General features: G+C 45.7%; 1 protein-coding gene across 4 annotated transcripts in view; it reads left to right on the forward strand.

Moving 5' to 3' along the window:
• Positions 1 to 3864: 3864 nt before the first annotated feature.
• The window catches only part of NSG2 (neuronal vesicle trafficking associated 2), a 69610-nt gene continuing 59499 nt past the window's right edge, over positions 3865 to 13975 (forward strand). Inside the window, exons 1-2 of one of the 4 annotated variants that reach the window (XM_008063289.1) lie at positions 3865 to 4095; positions 5028 to 5178. In XM_008063289.1, the coding sequence (XP_008061480.1) occupies positions 5050 to 5178 (129 nt within the window). In that variant the 5' untranslated portion in view covers positions 3865 to 4095; positions 5028 to 5049. Of the gene's footprint in view, positions 4100 to 4380; positions 4452 to 4972; positions 5179 to 13975 lie in introns of those variants that run through there. The other 3 variants (XM_021715134.1, XM_021715133.1, XM_021715135.1) reach the window with 3 other exon arrangements.

Consider the following 13975-nt stretch of genomic DNA (forward strand, 5'->3'; position numbering starts at 1 on the left):
TTTGAAATAAGATAAAAGATTAGCAGGAAGTTATCAAAATAATACAGAAAGGTCCTAATTACCCTTCACTCAGTTTTCCTCAGTGGTAACATGTTTTTTTTTTCTCTTTTAATTTTTTTTTAATTTTAAAGTTGTGAGGTACAATTCAGGGTTAGGTATACAAATGTTCATTATGCAGGTACCCTTAATGATGAGGTGTGTCCTCCTTCCTCCACCAGACTCCTACTACTGCCAGTCCTGCCTCCCAGCACCCTCCACCCCAGCCCTAGCAGTTTCCCACTACTGCCAATCCTTTTCTTATAGTATTACAATACAAAATATTTGCCAACTGTATGTCTGACAAAGGCCTAACATCTAGGATCTACAAGGAACTCAAACATGCTGAAAATAAAAAAACAAACAGCACAAAGTGGGAAAAAGATACGAATACACACTTCTCAAAAGAAGACATATGAACAGCCAACAGATACATGAAAAAATGCTTAACCTCACTAGTCATCAAAGAAAAGCAAATTAAAACCACACTGAGATACCACCTAACTCCAGTCAGGATGGCCATTATCAATAACTCAAAAACAACAGATGCTGGAAAGGGTGTGGTAAAAAGGGAACACTTCCACACTGTTGGTGGGAGTGTAAACTAGTACAGTACAGCCTCTGTGGAAAACAGTGTGGCAATTCCTAAAAGACCTAAAAATCAACCTTCTATATGACCCTGCAATCTCCCTGAGAATATACCCAGAAGAACTCAAATCACTCTGAAAAAGATACCTGCACATGTATATTTATCATACCACTGTTCACAGTAGCAAGAACATGGAACCAACCGTGCTGCCCATCAAAAGAGGACTGGGGTAAAAAAAGATGTACATTTACATGATCGAATATTATGATGATAATTAGCCATAAAGAAGGACAACATCATAAACTTCACAGCAACCTGGATGGACTTAGAGTCTATAATACTGAGTGATGTATCACAGAAACAAAGAGCCGAGTATCACATGTTCTCACTCATAAGCAGACCTTGAGCAATTATTGTATTTTGACTTTTGGATAATAGCCATTCTAACTGTGGTGAAGTGCTATCTCATTGTAGGTTTTGAGTTGTATTTCCATGATGATTAGTGATGCTGAGCACTTTTTTGATATGTGTTAACCATCTGTATGTTTTCTTTAGAGAAATGTCTATTCAAGTCTTTTACCGATTTAAAAATATTATTATTATTTTGTTATCGAGTTGTTTAAGTCCCTTAATATTCTGGATACTAACTCCTTGTCAGATGCATAGTTTGCAAATATTTTCTTCCTTTCTGTAGGTTGTCTCTTCACTGTTAATTGTTTCCTTTGCTGTGTAGGAGCTTGGCTTGGAATTGTTAGAAGTGTGATTTCTGCATGTGAATCAATCACAAGACATGTCAAAGGGAACCTCTTTTTCTTTTGAAGGTAGCAACAATAGGACTGGACACAAGTGTTCACAATTGGTTCCATGTGGTTGTCTACATCGTGTTGTCCCTAGACAGTGACTGTGCCTGAAAATCATCTAGGCCTTTGGAAAGGAGAGGATGGGAGACTAATGCTAACTGAAGCACCTCCTTCTCATCTATATGCATGTTCCTATTAATATTGCCCTGTAGAGGTCTGGTGTGTTATAGCCTTTATTGTATCAGAAACATTTCTCTCTCCCTCTCTCTCTCTTTCTCCCCCCGTCTCACATGTATATGCATATCAATTTCATTACTGAAAAATACAGCTAATATATACATTTTTTCCTCTTGGCCTTTTAGTTTAGTAGAGTATACACTTAGCACTTGAGTATTAATTAGGGTGACCAAACAATTGATCACTCAAACCAGAATGCTTTTGAAAGCAAAAAAGGATGCTATTACAAATGCTAAGCAGCTGGCCTCATAAAGTGCCCCATAAGCAGCACTGTAGCTGGGGATGAACAACCAACAGTGGTTTGAACCACAGTTAGGAGAAACCAGCTTGACTTCAGAGGATTGGAAGAGACTGTAGAAGAAATTCCTAGGGATGAAATAATTCAACCATTCTGAACCTTGGCCCCCAAGTTACAAGGGGTTTCCTTGAGTACAATCTCTTCTGATTCTCATAGTCACTCTGTAAGGGAGTTGTTATTATTCTCACAACATCAGTAAGGTTTAGAGAGGGAATGCAAAATGTCAACAGTCATACAACCCGAGTTTGGTAGAGCTGACACTAGGACTTTGTCCTGTTTGATTCCAGACACCAACTTGGAAACCATATGATGCCCTGGGTTGGATAAACACGTTGGTGGCAATGTAGCAAAATAAATAATCAACAGAACAAAGAGGCGATCTACAGAATGGGAGAGGATATTTGCAAACTATCCATCTGACAAAGGACAAATACCCAGAATTTACAAAGAACTCAACCATCAAGAAAAAAAGAAAACAACTTCATTAAAAATATAAGCATATGACACGAACAGACATCTCTTAAAAAAGATATAAAATGGTTAGCAAACATGAAAAAACAGCTCAACATCACTAATTATCAATAAAATGCAAATTAAAACCACAATGAGATACCACCTAACACCAGTCAGAATGACCGTTATTTAAAAATTTCAGAAAACCATTAGATGCTGTCATGGATGTGGGTGAAAATGATTACACACTGTTGGTGGGAGTGTAAATTAGTACAATCTTCATGAAAATCGGTGTGGAGATTTCTCAGAGAACTAAAAGTAGATCTACCATTTGATCCAGCAATCCCACTACTAGGTATCTACCTAAAGAAACAGAGGCTCATTATATAAAAAAAGACACCGGCACTCACATGTTCATTCACAATTGAAATGATGTGAAATCAACCTAAATGCCCATCAACCAATCAGTGGATAATGAAAATGTGGCACATATGCACTATGGAATACTATTCAACTGTCAAAACGAGTGAAATGATGACTTGTATGGAACTGGAGAGCGTCATCCTCCGTGAACTAACTCGGAAACCGAAAACCCAACACCACATGTTCTCATTTAAAAGTGGGAGCTAAACTAAGGTTCTGCAAAGGTGTAGAGAATGGTGTCATGGACACTGGAGACTCAGGAGGGGAGGGGGGAGAAGTGGAGGGATGGAAAATCACCCGTTGGGTACAATGTGCACAGGTAGTAGATACACTTAAAGCCCAGACTTCCTTACCACTATGCAGTGCATCCATGGAACCAAAAACTATTTGTACCCCCTAAAGCTACTGAAATAAAGACAGACAAAAAACCCCCAAACTTTGGTGGCAATGGATCAGGTTTCAAATCCCAGGTCAGGTCCTCTTCTGACCCTGTTCCCTTAGCGGGCATGGATGATCCCAGCACGATGGTGACAGCAGAAGCTCATGTTCATGCAAGGCTTGCCACGTGGCCTGTTCTGTACCCATTGTTTCCCCTGTGCTGTCCCACTTATGCCTCACACTGATTCCATCACATAGTCACCATTAGACGCCACATTTTGCAAACGCGGGAAACAGTCGGAAGGAGGCTGGGGAAGTGCCTGCTGCCTGAGAGATACACAATCGATATCAGTTTGCCTTTTCTCCTGACCACGGGTCAGAGCACAGGGAGGTCTTGAACCATTCTGTGTTTCACTGTATTGTTCTGGAAAGCCTCAGGAGGCGATCTCTCCCCCTCACGGATGCGCCTGCTTTTCCAGTTTCCCCAAAGGCTCAAGGAATACTTGTTACATGGTGCATATTAATTGTTTTTTTTTTTCTTTTTTTTTTTGAACGTGGCCAGAATCCCTCCCGCTTTCTTGAAGCCGTTTTGTCCCATCCAGCGGTTGTGGCCATGCATAAGAAACAGCAGGTGGTGCCAGATGACAGATGGTGTGGGAGCCCGTCCCCGGTGGGAGGGGGCGCGAGCGAGCAGGCAGGCAGGCAGCTGCCAGGAGCTCTTCCCCGCGCGCTCCCGCCTCGCTCGGAAGCTCCGATCCTGACACACGCGAGGCGCTGTCCTTTCAGCACCACGAGCACCGGCTGAGGAGGGAGGACTCCAGGCTGTCCTCCTCCGCTTCAAATTGGCTTGAATCTGCTCCAACCCTCAAGAGCGCAGCACCGTAAGTAGGCATTTTTTTTGCTCCGACCACTCCCCAATACCTCCCATCCTCTCATCACCCCATCATCCCCACAACAACCTCGTTTTGTCTAACAATGTTCCATCAGCAGAATTGATACCAGAAATTCAGTTGTGCTGAGATTTGGGGGGTAGGAGGGGAGCACCGCTTGACTTCCAAGGGATCTGGAGATGAATAAATGTGATTTGTTTATTTAGTTGGCAATCTAGCAATATGGGGGCTGCTAACTTTCCATGGAACAAAAAAAAAAAAAAAAAAGAAAGAAAGAAAGAAAGAAAAGAAATGGCCCTTCGCTATTGAGGAAATGGAGGCAATCCATGGCTGAATAGCAGGATCGGGTTCAAGCCAGCTTTTTTTTTTTGGTTGTTGTTTTAGGAAATGCACCTCCTGTACAATCTACCTATGATGTAACAGGGCACACATTACACATAGAGACACTGAATGTAATTTATTGTGTTTTAAGGGGATTGCTGATGAAAACCAATTTAATAAAATAGCAACCAGAGCGGAGAGATGGAATTTATCATACTGCAGGGGGACCCAGAAGAACAGGATTTCATTTTGCACTAAGAATACGCTTTTCACTGAGATTCTATGGAAGATTTGGCTCTAGTGTCTTGGGCATTTGATTTAAGGTTGAATATTTGTGTGTGTGTAGGTCTGGGATTTTCCTTGAGTTCCCTAAATTCTAGAGCTGTTGAATCCCATGGGCAGGTGACATATTTTGCTGATTAAAGAAGTTTTAGTGGACAATGAGGGATCATGTCAGGAAATCTAGCAGATGATCAATGACTGATCACTAGACTGAGAGCCACCCGAGTGGAGCTGCTAGGGACAGTGCGATTTTCTCTGTCGTCAGCCCTCTCTCCCTGCCTCACCCCCTGCTGTAACCAGACCCCCATTGCCTGTTGTAGGTCTGGAAAGAAAGGCGTGAGGATGGTGAAGCTGAACAGTAATCCCAGCGAGAAGGGAGCCAAGCCGCCTTCGGTGGAGGATGGCTTCCAGACAGTCCCCCTCATCACGCCCTTGGAGGTCAACCACTTACAGTTGCCCGCTCCAGAAAAGGTAAAGCAGGTGCTCTTACTTTCTTCAGCACCCCCCAGATCCCCCCATCTCAGGAAATAAAGCAGCAAAAATTCCATCCCCACCTTTCATTCCCTCATCTGCCAAATATGCTCCCTTTCTCATAAAACGTAGTTATTCCTTCCAGAGACAGGACCCCTCTGGTGTCATTTCAGATTTATGGTAAGTGTTTTTTCATTTCTCTGTTCATATCTACCTATGTGGGCAAGCAAATTCATCTTTCCTTGTTAAAGTTTTATATAGTAGATGAATGCTAATATGCTTCTAGAGGGTGACAGAGAAAATCTATCTTGATTATTTTGGGGGGGGGTGTTTCAAAAATTGACTGGCATAGATATGAGGACAGAGGATTGGAGTCACTCCAGCAAGCATTCAATTTGCACCTGCTAAGGCCCTGTCCCTATCCAAGGAGTTGGTTATAAAAAGACAACATTATAAAACCCTTTTCCAGAATGATAAATCAATAGCATGCCTCCTGGGAAATGCTATACCTGAGCATTGCAAAGGAGATGAGAGTGCACTGTTGGAAACACCTAAATCCTGTTGGGGTGGGGAGATGGGGGGGGGACTTGGGGATGGGACTGGGGGAACAGGTGAGGCAGACTGCAGAGGAGGACATTTAAATTGGGCTTTTAACGGTGAGTAAAAGCCTGCCAGGTGGACTATGGGAGGGGAAGGCATTTTTAAGGCATGTGCAAGGCATGGGGAGGTTTGGGGAAGCAGCGTGACTGCAGGAGAGAGTCTTGGAGGAGGCGTGGCTGGTGATGAGTGACTGGCTGATGGCACATCTCCTGACATGGGCGCAGTCCATGAGGGTGGAGGTGGGAATCATACAAAGGGGGGGGGGTTGGACACATGGACCCAGGTGGAGAAACAGTATCATTTAAGATCCAACTGGGACCATTGGGATTTTATTGTGTGAGCTTTTGCACACGGAGGAGGGGTTTGGAGGCCCGTGGTGGAGTTCCCTGACTGGAGAGCAAACAATGGCTGTTCCATCTGTTTGGTTTTCTCATTGGCATCTGCAGGAGGGCATTGTGTGTCTTAACCAATTGACTCCATCCAATCGACAGAAGGAGAACCAAATCTAGAGGAAGGGACTGCTGATTGGCTGGGGGTTGAGTCATTTGTTTTGAAAGTGCAGAGGTTGTCGACATGAGAACATACTAGGGTGGGGTGGCAGAAATAGAGCATTCCCGAGCTAGCCTGAAAAACTGTTAAAGCCTTTAAAATAAATTCTGAGCAGGCAGTTAGCAGGAAAGACATGAGAAGGGACAGTATTAACAGATTGTCTACTACATGTGCATTGGAGGGTCTTGGTTTTTGACTGCATATTAAAATCATGTGGGGCTTTAAAAACTCTTGAATTCTATAACATGCCCCAGAACTGTTCTACTGGGAGGTCTCTGGACATGAAACCCAGGCACTAAAGTGAGCAAAACCTCCCCAGGTGACTTTGGTGCAGCCAAAGTTGAGCACCACTATTTTAGATGTGTGTTACTTTGGGGAGTCAGGGATTGTGTATTTATGGTTACAGATGAAAAATGGGAGGGTTGTCCAAACTTGCAGAAGGAGGAAAGGGAGTTCCTGGAATTTGAACCCAGATATCAATGGAAGCTGGGGAGGAGGAAAAGGACTGGGTGATTGAGGTTTTGTGAGATCTACAGCTGCAGACTTGCAGGTCTGTGTGTCCCTGAAAGGTATGCAGAGAAAAGGGATTGTGGGGAGGCCTCCTCTCCTCACAAATTTTCACATACCTGTGGGTCATCTAGAGACCACCGTGGTCTTTGTCTACTCTTACTTCCCTCACCCGCCTCCGAGGGCTTTATTCTTTCCTTGAGAGAGAAGACAGGCCTGATCACCACTGAGCATCCAGTATGGATGGACCAGAAAGCTGTCCCACCACCTGAAGGATGAAAGGTAAACCCCATGTGCAAAGGTTTCTCCCAGGCAGGGGTTCCCAGTTTGGCCACAAATCCTTTCAGGGATACATCCATACAGGGGCACAGCAAAGACTCCCTCTGACATCCATGACAAAGCCTTTTACCAGTTTCTCTTTGATGTGAGGAGAATCACACCTACCTCACAGTGGCTGGAGCAAAGTTAGGCGTGACCTCCTATGTAAAGTGCCCTGCACAAAACTAACTGCAAGAGAACAATAGGCACCATTTTCAAGTGCTTCCTAAATGCTAGATGCTGTCCTAAGCTATATGTACACACACACACACACACACACACACACGCATATGCATGCACACATATACACAATTTCCATTTATTCTCAGTAGGTAATGGGACTCAACAAGGGAGTGATTATTTTGCTCTGAGTTTTAAAGAGACTCAGATACAGAACCAGAAAGTAATTTCCCAAAGCAAATATGAGGTGACCCCAACAAACCTGGAATTTATTTATAAAAATTTGTGTATCTATTCTTACATGTTTTAACTTGTCACCTTCAAAGTACTCTCCAATTGATATAATACACCTATTAAGATGCTTTTTCCACTGCTTAAAACAGTTTTTGAACTTATCAATTACCTTCTAGTGCTTTTGCCAATTTTTGTTTCACCTCTTCCACATCAGCAAAACATTTCCCTTGGAGGACTTTTTTCAACAAAAAAAGGGGAAACAAAAAAAGATGGCTTGGAAACAACAACAAAAAAGTTGCTCGGGGCAAGGTCAAGGGAATAGGGCGGGTGGGGCACTGGGGTCATGCCACTTTTGATCAAAAACTGCTGAATACTCAGGGCACTGTTTTCACGTGTGTTGTCATGGTGGAAGGACCAGTCACCTGTTTGCTACAATTCAGGACATTTCTTACACCAACCGTGAAGCAGCCTCAAAACTTCCAGATAAAAACTTTGGGTGATTGTTTGATCTGGAAAAACAAATTCTGAGTGTACTACAAGGGGCCCGCCCTCCAAAAAAATAATTCCTTTTTTTGGGGGGGCTCCCCGTCGTACCTGATGAAGTACATCCTGGATGTAGAACACAGGCAGTGTTGTTCCAGAACTTTCCACGTCAGCATGAGTGAGGAACGAACTGGTCTGGGAGTCCCCAGACTTGGTCTCTAGACCCAACTCAGTGCTAACCCACAGTGTGACTCCGTCCTCCTCCCTGAGGGCTCTGTCTTCTCTGAGTGGTGAATTATATGAGCAGTTTTCTGTGATGATATTTAGATTTTACTATCTTTACAAGACTAAACACGAGTTTTCCCCTCACTTTAGAACAGATGCGTTAAAAGTAAATTCTACTCAAGAAATCAAAGTTCCTCTAAGTGCTTAGGGTGGTATGACAGTAACCAGCACAGACTAAAACCACCTCTTTAGGTGGGTTCCAATCTCTGCTCCAGATTTTATAAGCCTACTTTAGCCAAGAACTGGGTGTGAATTTCTTAAGCTGCCTCAGCCTCAGCCTCAGCCTCAGCCTCAGCCTCCTCATCTGTAAAATGAAGATGATAATTTTGGGACTCATCCACAGGCTGCTATAGAGGATGTGAAGGAAAAGCCCTCACAGTTGTCAGCCCTTGATTAGGTTACAATCAGATAGAATTTGAAGAGAAGACGGTTATCAGAGAGAAGTCTGTTTGAACCCATTGTTAAATCATGGTTTTGTTTTTCTCCCTCCCTCCCTTCCTCCCTTCCCCTCTCCCTCTTCCCCTCCCTCCCTTTCTTTCTTTCATCATGGTCTCAGTCTGTCACCCAGGCTAGAATGCAGCAGCACAACCACAGCTTGTCGCAGCCTCAGACTTCTGGCCTCAGGTGATCCTCTTGCCTCAGCCTCCTGAGTTGCTGGAACTATAGGCTTGCACCACCATGCCTGGCTAATATTTTTTCTTTCTATTTTTGTAGAGACAAGGTCTTGCTATGTTTCCAGCTGATCTCAAAATCTTAGGCTCAAGTGATCCTCCCACCTCAGTCCCCCAAAGTGCTGGGACGACTGGCATAAGCCACCACGCCCAGCCAGTTTTGCTTCTTGAGAGCTTGTTAGGAGGTTCTGATAGGGGAGCATAGCAACTTGTATACCCTTGACCGAAGAACGGTCCTCCTCTAGTGGTGATGGTCATCCTCTTCGATGGAGCTTGCAGCTTCGGGAGGGACACACATGGAGTGGTGAGGGAGGAAGGGGCCACCCGCCTAGTCAGCCAGATGAGCTGAATCAACCCTGGTAGTCATGGGGTGACAGATGTCACAGCCAGATTGCTCTCATGTCCTAGTTTTGCTTCTTGAAAATGTAAACTACAGATCATGCCTAGTGTGTAATACTGAATGTCATATTTAGATTCATTCCTACTAAACACTCCTTAGTAGTATGGAATCTGAAGGTCAGGAGAAAGCCTTTGAGAGGACACTGTAGAGGACAAGCCTGAAGTCATGGCTATGGGCTCGGAAGGGGCTGTGCAGGGTATCCACATGTCATTTCAGTTAATCTTCCCAACAGCCCTGTAAGTTGGGTTTTGGTGTACCCATTTCACTGATGAGGAAACTGAGGCTCAGATCAATGGAGTGGACTGCTCAGGCTTCATAGATAAAGCGTGGAAGGGCTGGGATGAGAATCCCAAGTGTGCCTTACACTTCAGCTTTCCACTCTGTGCCACACTGCCTTTAGGGATGAGAAGCCTCGCCCCGTGGGACAGTACTTCTCCAAATGCGGCATTCCTCATCTATGGTTATAGCTGCCTCTCTCTCCCTCAGGGAGGCTCCTGGGCCTACAGGTGGGCCCTGGGGTGATTCCTCAGAGAGGACACCACAGTGTTCAGTGCTCCTACTACCAGGGTTGCAGAGATTGTGACCTGTCCTGGGAAAAGAGCGCCAGCTCGTGGGTGGCTTCCTGCATCTTCTCCCTCTCGCTGTACTTAATCCTCCATTCTGCTCTGAGCCTCCTGGTGTTGTGACCAGGTCCTGCTCCCATGGAAACCATCTCCAGCTCTCACCCCACAGGATCTTATCTTCAAGTTCTTTCTGTGCCTTTCTAGAGCCTTTGTTATCTGGCCCACTGACTTCCATTTCCCCCAACCCCCCTCATACTGTGCCTTAAATGCCAGCCCGACCTAGGGCAGGGTTCTCAGTGGGTGGTTTTACCTGCTAGGGGACATTTAGCAATGTCTGGAGACATTTTATTTGCTACAACTGGAGGGGGGTTCTACTGGCATTTTACTCAAACAGTCCAGGAATGCTGCTAAGTATTCCATGGTGCACAGGACAGCCCAGCCCTACCCCTGGGAGAATGGTCCTGCCCCAAATGTCAATAGAGCCAAGGTTGAGAAATCCTGCCCTAGAGTTTCTGGCACTCTCCAAGGTGTTCCATGCCTCCTCCTTGAACATGTCATCCCTTTTGCCCAAAATGCCCTTCTTACCCCTTTGCTTGTCTGATAAGTCAGCACTTCTCCTAAACGCAGTTCAGACAGCAACTCTCCTGGAAACCTTCTTCAATCACCCATAAGTATAGTTGTGGTTATACTTACCACACTGAAAGGTATCCATCCATCTGTTCATCTGTCCATCCATCCATCCATCCATCCATCCATCCATCCATGCATCATCCATCCACCCAGTCAACATCCATCCATTCACCCAGCCATCCATCATCCATCCATCCATCCATCCATCTATCCATCATCTCTCTCCACCATCCATCCATCCATCATCCATCTATCCTTCCATCCATCATCCATATATCTATCCATCAATCTATCCATCCATCCACCTATCCATCCAGCATCTATCCATCCATCCATCCATCCATTTATCCATCCATCCATCCATCTTTCATCCATCCCTCTCCATCTATCCACTCACTCATCCACCTAGCCATCTATTCATTTATTCATCATCCATCTGTCCATCATCCATCCATTCATTCACCCAGCAAATCTTGTTGAGTACCAGCTCTGCACCAGACACTGTACTAGGCTATTTATATTCAGCCACAAAAATACAACACGGTCACTGCCATCATGGAGCTTCCAGTGTAAGGGGAAGAGGGACTTCAAACAAGCCATCGCACAAGTAAGAGTGCATAGATGCACAGTGTGAAGAGGGCCATTAAGGAAAAAAGCAAGGTGCTATAATGTGAGAAAAGAGAAGACACAGGGGACTAATTACGATGGAAGGGTGGTCATGAAGCAACCCCGACTGGGACCTTAAGCTTGAACTGGTGAGGGGAGAGCGAAGCAGTGGGCCAGCCTGCAGGCAGAAAGAGTTAGGGGCCTGGTTGGCTGGAGCATGGGGAGACGGACTTAGGAGGGGCAGCAAGCTGGGCACTCTTTCATGTGGGCATGGTGTATTTTTTTTGAGGGGCTGAAAGCAGGAGAGTAACAGGAGGAGAGTTTGGTTTTAGGAGGATGCTCTGGTTGCTGTGAGCCACCTGAGGAACATGGGCAGGCTCAGCTTCATGCTTTATCTTCTGGGCTCCTCTCAGTCCTCCAATCAGTCCTCCATGCAGTGTCTGAAGCTGATCCTGTAATACCCCCACTAAGAAAAGAAAATAGCGGAAGGATGAGGCCAACTGGAAGGCTGCTGCTGTACTCAGGAAGGAGAGGGTAGTGGCCGGGGCTGGGGAGTGGTGTGGGACGGAGGGGGTGTATCTAAGCAGAATCTGCACTCTCTGAGCCATCTGCCCACCAGGACTGAGGCCTTGGCTCTGCGTCACCTCAGTTGCCTCAGGCCTGGCATCCTGGCCATGAAAGTACCAGCTGCATGAGACTCTCTCTCTCAGACTCAGCTTAACACTGGGCTCAATTTTTCACTAGACTGGTGGGGAAATAGACGTGAATCTAAGCTGTTGGATGACTTTCTCTAGACCGTGGGAGTGTGCTCTTTTTTGGTGGTGTGATCATAGCTCACTGCAACATCTAACTCCTGGGCTCCAGTGTTCCTCCCACCTTAGCCTCCCAAAGTGCTGAGACTACAGGCATGCGCCACCATGCCTGATAAATGTTTTTAGTTTTTGAAGAGACGGGATGTCACTATGTTGGCAGGCTGGTTTTGAACTTCCAGAATAAGTCTCTTGAAGACAATAGTTTTGGGAAAGAATGTAAATGTGGCCCTGGCAGAGAAGGATGGGGTTTCATGGGTGGGTGTGGGGAGGTATGGGGAACCCAGGAGGATGTTGGGCAAAGGATGTCAGCCTGTCACTGAGGCCTGCGTGCCTTCTGGGCCTCTCCCTTGGCCTCCCATAAGGTTTCTTTTTCTCCCTGTGACACAAGATCAGAGACACATAAGCATTTCCCCAGGAGCAACAGCAATGCACTTTGCAGAATCCTGGTCTAAGAGCCCCTTGTTCTTCAGAAACTACCAAGAGATGGATTACCAATCACCAATTTTTTTTTCTTTTTTTGAGACAGGGTCTCACTCTCTCATCCACACTGGAGTGCAGTAGCATGATCACAGCTCACGGTGGCCTCAGACTCCCAGGCTCGAGCAATTCTCCTGCCTCAGCCTCCCAAGTAGCTGAGACAACAAGCCCACACAACTATATCCAGATAATTTTAAAATTTTTATTGTTTGTAGAGACAAGGATCTCACCGTGCTGCCCAGGCTATCTCGAACTCCTGGTCTCAAGTGATCCTCCTGCTACAACCTTCCAAAGTGCTGGGATTGCAGGCTTGAGCCAATGCACTGGGTCTCAAATTTTCTATTAAAAAAAAATCCATTTCACAGATGGCAAAACAGTCTCAGGGAGCTGGTTTAACATGCTCACTTTCACACACAGTCCGCCTGGGAGTGAGCCAGTGTCCCAGCACATACTGGGGGTGTCATAGCAGCACAGTTTGAATCCCAGTCCTAACTCCACCCACCACCTACTTGCTATGGAACCCAGGACATAGTTTATTAACCTCTCTGACCCTCTGGTTCCTCATGAGAGCAATATCTTTCTCTAAGGATTGTTTTAAGGATGAAATGAGGAAGGGGTGTGTGCAATATTTTTCACAGAGCCCAGCACATAGTAAATGCTCAATGCAAAACTGTAATTGTTATTGGTGTTGTTATTAATATTATTATTATCATCATTTAAGTTCCCAGATCGGGCCTGCTGTCCCTGGAGAGCACAGGGCCTATCTTCAGGCAGCAAGGAGAGCTGAGCCATGCACAACCTGGGCCTATAGACAATGGAGGACCCAGGTGCCAGACTGAGGACCTCCAGTATAATGGTTCCAGCCCAGGTAGCTCACCTTTGTTCAAAGCAGAAGGATCTGGAAGGATCCGGGGAGGACCCCATCTATCCCTGTACAGCACCTCATCTTTCCCTGTACTGTATATTGACAGAGAACTGGAGAACCAGAGACTTATGGGGCTGGATGGTTCATGTGAGGCCACACTGGCCAATCTTCCATTCTGCCTCTGAGAAAGCAAAGGCCCAAAAAGGAAAAAAAATTCACTCCATAGAAAGAGCCCTGGACTGGGAGTTGGCAGGTTCCCATGAAAGACCTGCTTCTGACTCAGTCCTGCCATGTGGCCTGCAGCAAATCTCTTCCCCTTTCTGGGCCTCAGTCTCCCTGTCTGTTAATCAATGGGGCTGGACAACCCTGCCACTAAAGCCCTTTGAGTGCTGACATTTCACCCTGTGTTCTGGGCCCAACACCAGGCTTCCAGGGCCCTGGGAAGACTCAAACCCAAAGAGTGTGGGGTGAGGAGCAGTGGGTACAAATTGGGGGACATTCTCAAACCAAGGCTCAGGCCCCATCAGGCAGCTACACCTTCCCTCTTTAGAAATCAGACGTGTTTGCTCACCCATTCGTTCAGCAGCATGTGAGAGAGCCCCTGTGTGTCCCAGGTT

The sequence above is a fragment of the Carlito syrichta genome, unplaced genomic scaffold (genome assembly GCF_000164805.1).
Source record: "Carlito syrichta isolate Samal-C Ts95f unplaced genomic scaffold, Tarsius_syrichta-2.0.1 Scaffold306712, whole genome shotgun sequence".
NCBI classification, from domain to species: Eukaryota; Metazoa; Chordata; class Mammalia; order Primates; family Tarsiidae; genus Carlito; species Carlito syrichta.